Raw genomic sequence first — 8,789 nt, forward strand, 5'->3', positions numbered from 1 at the left:
TCTTGGCACTGATTAGGAAGCTGGTGACAGCTCTGAGGGTCTCTGAGGACCGTCTGGGCTCCACATCCCCATCCATGAGGAGCTGCTCCCTGAGTGTGGGGACCTTACACACCCCATCCCACACCCCCGTGGAAGCCCCCAGCCCCGAGCTGACACCTGAGACAACTCATGTCCCATGTGGCAGCAGGACGAGGGATGGCTGCGCTGGAGCAGCAGAGCCCACGTCCCTCCCGGGAGCCCGAAAGGACAAAGGGGACGCAGGAGAGGAAAAGCAGGGCAGGAGGAGGAGGAGGAGGAGGAGGAGGAGGAAGAGAAGGGCAGGCAGCCCTGGGGGGGATGGGGGGCCAAGACCCGGCTCCGGCGCAGCACGGGGCGGGGGGGATGTGGTGGACCTGACCCCTCTGCGGAGGTTGTCTTCGCCATCGATCCCTGCTGCACTCAGGCTCATTAGGGCCGGGGAGCTGCTGCGAGCGGCTGGCGGAGGAGACAGACGGGGGGAGCGCTCGCCGTGGCTCCCTGGATCGTATTAAATATTTACTTTGTTTTGTTTTGTTTTTCCCAGCTATATTGATCAGAGATGGAGGGGGGGGTGTGTGGGATGGGGGGCGGTCAGACGCTGGGAGGGAAGAGCAGAGGCAACGGCTGAGCTGCAAAACGGGGATGGACCCTGCCAGGGTGGTCCCGAGGGCTGCACCCGTTCTCCCTGGGGGCACCCAATGCCATATCCCCCCTCCCCACATAGCCGCTCCCCCCAGAGCCCTTTGACACCCCCGTGGGGTCTGGACCAGCATGGCCAGCACAGGGGAGGCTGCAGCGGGGCAGCTCCCCCTCCCCATCCCGCACCAGCCCCATCTCCAGGGATGCAGGATGGGGGGATGCCCGACGCGATGGCACCTCGTGGCAGGGGGTGTCCCCCCACCCTGGGCCTGGAGGTGCCCCCCCCCCATGGCCAGGCTTGGCCCGGGGAGCGGCCGCGCAACCGGCGCTGTTTCTATTTCGAGAAGATCTCTACTGGAAAAGGAACAAAAGCCGAGGGAAGCTATAAATAGCCGCCTCCTTCACACCAGCGCCTCCTCCGCCCCAGCATCCCACGGCCGGGGGGGGTCCCGCAGCACACCCTGCGCTTGGCCCTGCCATCACCACCTCCCACCCCCCCGCTCTGGTTTTCAGGCCAACGTCCTCATCCAAAAAACCAAAGGGAATAAAGCGCTGGGGAATATTTGCCACCGAAGCAGAACTGGCTCCGAACAGCGGTTTGCCAAGTTGCCTGGCGGCTGTGCCTGGCTCCCCGGGGGATTTGCCGCTGCCCAGCCGGGCTCTGCACCCACAAACACCCCACGGGGACGGATTCAGCCACCTGGGGATGCTCCTCGCACCCCAGCACAGCCCTCCCTGGCCCTGGCTGCAGCTGGCGGGGAGCAGGGAGAGCTGAGCAGCTCGGGCAGACCTACTTTCAAGGCTTTAATCCTTTTTTGCTTAAAGGATCTTTTTTTTTTTTTCCCCCCCTCTCTTCCCCCCCCCCCCCCCTTTTTTTTTTTTTTTTCCCTTTTTTTTTTTCTTTCCGCACGGCAAAGATGGGGTCTGATCAGAGGAGAGACGCAGGGAGCTGACAAGCTGTGGAGTATGGAGAGAAAGGAGAAAGAAATACATATTTATTACCCTCAATTATTAAAAAATAGATAGCAGCAGATCTTAGGCCCTGGCAGAGGCACTGCGGAGCCGTTTGTCTGAGGACTATTTTGTTTTTTAAATTCCATTGAAATTATAATACGCCGGGCTTGTTAGCACAAACACCTCGGCACATCCCTGCCGAGGGGGGATCATCCCGGCCCCTCTCCCGGCTCCGGTGTGCTGCCCGCAGGGTGGCCGTATCCAGCACCCGATGGGCTGCTGAATTTGCAGGCAGCGAGGAGGCAGGGTGGCTCGGGGGAGGGGGGGTACAGGGATGACAGGAGCTGGCAGTGGCAGGCAGCAGATGCTGCCGGCAGCCTTTGCCCCCCTCTGCCTTCACACTGGGGGATCAGAGGGGCTCTGCCCTGTGCAAGCGCATCCCCATGCCCAGGGGGATGCCTGGCTGGGTGAAGGTCTTGTGGACGAGAGCTCACCCGAGCCGCTGCGGGCTCATCACGGGGCCAAAAAACAGCGGGATATTCTCCATGCACGAGAACGGGCTTTGCACCCCTTAGATGGCACCATGGGGGTCCCGTGGCCACGGCACACAGGGTTTCCCTGAGCAAATCAGTGCAAACAGCAGTGCAAACACAGCTGGCGGGGGGGGGGGAAGCGGTTCCCAAGTGCGGCACACGGGGCTGGCGGAGCCGCTGGCACCTCCCCTCCGCTTGCAGGGCTGCCTCCGTAAGGAGCCCTGCCAGCGCAGCAGCCAAATTCCCTCCTGCCGCTGCTCCCCGGTAAACAACGGGCACAGCCTCCTGCGGCGATGGTGATGCTGGGACTTGGGGTGCATGTGGAGCATCTCCGATGCCCTCCAGCTCCGGCGCCCCGCTCTCCCCATGGCCAGGCACCGTTGGGATGCGATGGACCACCGCGGAGCCCCAACCTACTGTGCCATCACCTCTACGGGGCCGAAACCTACTGCCATCCCATCCTGCCGGACACGAGCCAGGGAGAGACGTGGCTCTGAGTGCAACCTGCTTTCGGGACTGGGAGTCACTGGGGCGATCGTGGCACTACCAGCCCAGGCAGAAGCATTGCAAAAAGCCGCTTGCCGGAGCCAGACTGGCTCTGAGCCGCTGTGCCAGCGCCACCAGGAAGCAAGCAGCCGGCGGGCACATGTGCTGTTAAAGAGGAAAAGGAGCTTTCTACACCAAATGGAGCATTTTCTGCTTAATAACCCCCCAATCCTAATCTGCGCAAAGAAGATTGCCCCCTGCGTCTCCTCGTCCTGCATCTGCCGCTTGCTGCTGCCCACACTTAACACGCTGGCAGCACCATGGCTGCCGGATCGGCACGTGGCACGTGCCAAGCCATGCCCTGCCTTTGGCGAAACGGGCAGGAGAAAGACGAGCTGCTGGGGAGGGCGGGCAATGCCCGGCACCGGGCGCAGGCGTTTCCTCCGTCAGCACCGAGCCTCCATCATTTGTCATCAGTAAAAATAATATTCCTAAAAGTGTGTGTGTGTGTCCCCCCTTGATTGCCGGGCGGCAGGCGCAGGGCTGTGGGTTTCCATGGCAATGCCGTTCCGCAGGGATGGTACGGGGGATCAGCGCTTCCTCAATTTGGGAGATGGGACACGGCGCTGACATCCGGAGCGGGGACAGCACCAGCCACGCTGCCAGCGGAGGGACCTGGGGCCGAGCTGGCTCATCCCCCCTTGTGCTTGGGCAGCTCAAAACAGCGGGGAAGGAGCACCGTCACTGGAGAGGACAAGGATGCTCCTGCATCCCAGAGGTGCCCTCGGGGCTGTGCCCTGCATACCCCTGCCCACGCTGGCACACAGATCCCCAGCTCCTCCTCGCTGACCCCACCTTGCTCCTGGCCCCATGGCTCTCCCGGCAGCCTCCCACTTGTTGCCTCTGCTCTTAAATGAGACACCAACCTCCTTCGGCGGGTGCTGGGTCGGGGCAGCACCCTGCCCGTCCCGTCCCGCCCTGCAGGGAGCTCCAACAACAGCCCCCACTGCTCGGGTGACAGCACCTCGCCTGCCCGCCGCTGCCTGCCGCTCCACCAAAGCACTTTTAAAGACATAATCTGCTCTTAATAACCAGAGTTTATACCCAACGCGGCTAAGCCCTTGGATTGCACTTTGCAAACAAAGCCTGAGTTTTTGGCTGTTTGGGGGTGGCCCGAGCAGCTCCTTGCGTCACCCCGGGGTGCCCCAGTGTGGGGCAGAGTGGGATGGGTGGCTGTCCCCAGTGCCGAAGGGCTGAAGTGGCCATGTCCCAGGTCACTCCTCCGCAAGGAGGGGGGGGGGGGGGTTGCCTCCACGCTGCTTCAGGGCTGGCGGGAGCACCGCCAGAAGCTGGGGACCCCCCGATGGGGGGTGGCCCTGGCTGTACCTGTCCACCACCGTATCCCTCTAGGCTTCCGCATTTCCCTGCCTGGGTTGTTTGCCTCCAAACACGGTTTTGGCTCTTGCTGCCAAAACCCATCAGCACTCCAGCTGTGTTCAGCAGCCCGAATCCCTGCCCGGCCCTGGGGCGACCATGTCCCACTCATGGCCTCATCCTGCAAACCGCAAGGACCCCACTGCCTGTAGCTCTGGCCCGTGCCACCGGCTCCGGCACCGCCAGGTGCCTCAGGGAAAGGTGGGTGTGAAATCACGCCAGAAAATGCTTATTTTTACGTTTTTCCGACAGGTTCGCTGGTGTTTTTAGGGCAGCGCTTCTTTGAGGCCACCTGGAGCATCACTTGCAGCCTTGGGCACCTGGATGGGACCACGGGGAACCAGGTGTGGCACTTTAGGCAAAAGGTGGGAATACCACCGAGCCGAACATGGCTGCGACTCTGACCCTGCCCAGCTCCATCAACACGGGTCACCGAGCAGTGACAGCTCCTTCACATCCCGGCTCCAGGTCCAGGCAGGTCTCGCCTGCCCAAGCGCCCCTTTGTTGTCCCCTGGCACTGCCACAGGGACAGCCTGGGCCACATCCTGACCCCCCTCCAGCCACCCCCCTTCCTTCACCAGGCACAGAGAGCTTGTGGCTTCCTCTCAGCTCTTTAGGAAATTAAACTTTTATAAGCAGAAAGGTTTCTGGGCTCTCGGCTCCCCAGCACAGGAACCACAGCCCAGCCTGTGCCCGCACCCTGCCTGCCGGCTGCTCCCCTGCAGGGAGGGACAGGGACCGGACACCCCGTCGATGGGCTGAGCGATGGCAGGGCCGTGGCTGCCCATGACCTTGGTGTCATCCTTGACCTGGAAATCTCCTTCTCCTGCATCGCCAGCGTTGCACTCCTGCCTGCGGCCACCTCCGGCAGGATGCACAGCACAGGACTGACCCCGCCAAGATCCTCACCCAGGCTGGAGTCGTACCCCACACGGTCACCCGCTGCCACACCACCAATGACATCCCAGTACCCAAAATCCATCCCGAATCCCACCGGGGCTGCTCGGTGCCTCCGCAGCTGGAGCTCACATGGCACAGGAGGCCCAAAATGCCCCTGGGCACTGCCCCAGTCATGCCACCATCCATCCTGTCTGCCCCACAAGGCGCTGCACAAAGCCATTCCCCCATGAGCGGACACATGGAGCTGCTTCCCCTGGGGATGTCACCCAGGGTTCCCCCAAGCCCTGCCACATCCTCGAGCCCTGTGCCCAACCCCGGTCCCCAGCAGCAGGACAGGGAAGGTGGTGGCACTGCCACCATCAGCCTGCGCTGCCTCCTGCCAGCACAGCCTCCCGCTGCCACGTCCCTCGACAAAGCCAGCCACCCGCGAGGGGTTTGGCCCCGGACCCCCACCCTGGCAGCAGCTCTCCCCATCTCCCCTCAGCCCCCGCATGAGGTGTCCCCTCCACACTCCACTTGGGGCAAATGCCGGGGACCGGGACCCCCTGCCCAGGGACACCTGGCCCCGGCGAGACGGGGAGGGGAGAGCCTCTCGGCGGGATGGAGGCCTCCTCTAACTGCCTGTTGAATTATTCAGGAATGGCATTAACTTATAAATGAGTGTGTTTGACTGATTTTGTGGTTGATGTACAGATAAATTCTAATGAAAGACAGCTACAAGATTTTAAATTATTAATTAGACTGCCACTTAACAAAGCCTATTTGGCACTCTATTTCCTTGCTTAACAAGACAAAAACTTTAAGAATAGGTTTTGCATTAGCCCACAGGCTCTTCAATTTGCATTTTGTTTTTCTAGCTCCAGAAATGAAAGCTGTACATCTTGACCTTAACAGGCTACCCCTGGTGGGATGCAACCCTGCCGGTGGCCCCGCTGCTTGCCTCCACCTCAGGCTCCCGGTTTCCCAGCCCAGATGATGCTTTTCCTCCAGCCGGCAGCACGGGGGCTGGGAACCGAGGATGCTCCGAGGGCTTGGGGTTTATTCTCAAGACCACCAGCCCAGTTGGGCTAATACGCCGAACAAAGCCAAGGCGGGAGCCAGAGAGAGGAGCATCCAAGCGCGAGGCCCCGCAGCCGCAAGGTGACATTCCTCCCAGCAGGAAAAAGCATCCCTAGGGTGGCAGTGGGGACTCTGCCCTGCCCGGGGGTCTGCATCTCGATGTGTGGGGCTGCCGTGCTGGCACTGTCTCCCGCTCCCAGAGCCTCGCCAGTGAGGGGCATGTGGTGATGGTGAAGGCTGGGCCCGGGACTGCACAGCCACCGCCTCCCTGGGGTGTGGGACGGAAGCCGGGGGTCTTGCGGGGGTCCCCCCGCACGGCAATGCTGTCCTCGGCATCTCTCCGGGACTTGCCCAGGCGCAGCGGGGCAGGGGGGCCTGTCCCCCCCCTCCTGCCCCGGACCCCCCGGGACGACCGGCTTCTCCCCTCGCCGTGATGTCAAAAAGCTCCCCGATGATGTCCCAGGCGGTTGCCATGGAAATATCGTGATGTCACAGCGGAGCGAATCTCCTCGGGGGGGGCGGAACGGGACGGCTCGCCCCAACTTCCCCGCCGAGCCCCCCGCGTCGCCCGGTCAGCCCCGTTTCTCCTTCCCTTACGCCGAAGGACGAGTACCGAACCCCCTCGAGACCCGCCGTGTCCCCGGCGCCTCGGGACCCGCCGTAACCCGGTGCCCCCCCGCGCCCGCCGCAGCCCCGATGCCTCCGGGACCCGCCGTCCCCCGGTGCCCGCGGCAGCCGCCGCGTCCCCAGTCCTGCGGGACCCGGCGCCCGCCGTGCCTTCCCTCGCTCCTCCCGGTGTCCATCCCCCCCTCCTCCCCCTCCTCCTCCTCCTCCTCCTCCTCGCCGCGCTGCGCTCCCGCCGTGCGCCGCCGGTGCCGCTCCCCGGGGACCCCGGGGGGTGCCCGAGCCTCGGTGACGGCGGCGGCGGCGGTAACACGGCGGCGGCGGGGGGCGCCCGGCGGCGCGGCCCCAACTTCGGCAGGGAGACAAACTTCGGGGCCGGCCCCGCTGCCCCCGCTGCCCGCGGTACCCGGTGCCCTCCCGGTGCGGCGCTCACCTTGGCGGAGCATCTTGGAGCCGGGGCGGGCGCGGTCTCCCGGCGGCGGCGGCGGCGCTCAGAGCCGCGGGCGCGGCGGCGGTGAACGGTAGCGGCGGCGGCAGCGGTGGCTGCTGCTACACCGGGAACGCGGAGCCGGGGCCCGGGCGAATAGCCCCCGCGGGGGCATGGCGGGCCGAGCCGCAGCGGCACCGGGGAGCGCCAGCCCCGGAGCACCGGGGAGCGCCGGCCGCGCCTCTGCCCGCCGCGCGTCCCGCCGCCGGCTTTTAGGGGGGAGCCGCCCCCTCGGGGCTGGGGCCGCCGCCGCCCCCCACCCCCTCGGGCCGAGCCTATAAAGGGGCGCCCGGTGCCGGTGCCGGTGCCGCGCTGCCTGCAGCGGCGGGCAGGGCTGGGCAGGGCGGGGCGGGGCAGCGACGGGGCGGGCAGGGCTGGGCAGGGCTGGGCGAGCCCGGCCGGGCCCCCCCCTTTTCCTCCGCCGCCGCCGCCACCGCCTCTCCCGCCTCCCGTGGACACTTCGTGAAAGTGCCGCTGCTCCCGTTCCCCGCGCCGGTCCCGTTCCCCCTCTCCCCCACCCCGCCCGCCCCGATCTCCTCCGCCCCACCGGGGGGCATGACCCCGCACCGCTCTCCCGGGGCTCTGTGGTCCCCCTGGGACTGGTTGTCGCCCCCGCCCCACCGCCGTCCTCTCCGGTTTTCCCCCGCCTCCCGCTGTACCCCGGTATCGCACCGGGGGTCTGCCCCCCACCCCCGCGCCTGCCGGGGTCCCGGTTGTCCCCGCTGTCCCGTCTGCCCAGCATCGTGCCTGCCGCCTCCCGGCGGCCTGCCGTCGCCGCTGTCCCCTCCGCCCCTTATCGAGCCCTCCGCTCCGCGGTGTCCCGCTCCCGCCGTTGTCCAGTCACCCGATCGGAGTCCCGGCTGTCCCTGCTGTCCCCTCCGCCCCAGAATTATCCCTACTGCCCCCCCGGGGGTCCCTGCCGCCCCCTGCCGTCCCCCTCCGCCCCTTACCGTCCCCTCCGGGTCCCTGATAGCCCAGCGGGGTCGCGCACGCCCCACAAGGAGCTCTGCTGTTCCTTCTGCGCCCTTGTCCCCGCTGTCCTCACTGTACCCCGGTCGCGGCTGTCCCCGCTGTCCCTAGCGGGGTCCCACCACCCCACCGGGGTCCCGCTGCCCCCCACGCGGCCCCTTCTACCCCCCGGGGATCCCTCCCGCCGCGTACCCTCTGCCCCACCAGGCGTGCCGTTATCCCACCGGGAGTGCTGCTCTCCCCACTGCCCCGCCGAGGTCCCCGCTGTCCCCAGGGGGTCTCTGCTGCCTCCTCCGTCCCCTGTCGCCCGCCGGGGTCCCCGCTACCCCCGGGTCCCTCCTGCCCCATGCCTCGCAGGGACTTGGCTTCTGCCCCGGGACACGGGGGAGTCTGGGGGAGAGACACGGACCCGTCACCACGGCAACAGCCCCGGCACCCTCTCCTCCTCCCCGCGTTAACGTGGGACCCGTAGCCCCGCGGCTGTCAGCACCAGGGGGGATGAGGCGGGGCCACGGCCCCGACGTGAAGGTGGTGGTGGGGGACAGCCCCGACATCGTAGCCCGCTGGACATCTAGGGACCCATCGGGACCGTGCCGGGAACCTATCGGTCCCCGCTGCACCGCCCGTCCCGTCGGGGCCCGGCGGCGCCCTCCCGCACTCGATCTCTCGTCCAGCGACTGCTCTGG

General features: G+C 66.0%; 1 protein-coding gene across 1 annotated transcript in view; it reads right to left on the bottom strand.

The window, feature by feature from the left end:
- Positions 1-8,657, bottom strand: part of RTN4RL1 (reticulon 4 receptor like 1) — a gene marked incomplete at both ends in the record, with an annotated part of 32,091 nt that extends 23,434 nt beyond the window's left edge. Inside the window, 2 exons of the mRNA XM_082492919.1 lie at positions 8,296-8,471; positions 8,513-8,657. Coding sequence (XP_082349045.1) covers positions 8,296-8,471; positions 8,513-8,657 — 321 coding nt within the window. The remainder of the gene's footprint in view (positions 1-8,295; positions 8,472-8,512) is intronic.
- Between the last annotated feature and the right edge of the window lie 132 nt (positions 8,658-8,789).

This window comes from Vanellus vanellus, assembly GCF_965231255.1.
Source record: "Vanellus vanellus genome assembly, chromosome: 19".
NCBI classification, from domain to species: Eukaryota; Metazoa; Chordata; class Aves; order Charadriiformes; family Charadriidae; genus Vanellus; species Vanellus vanellus.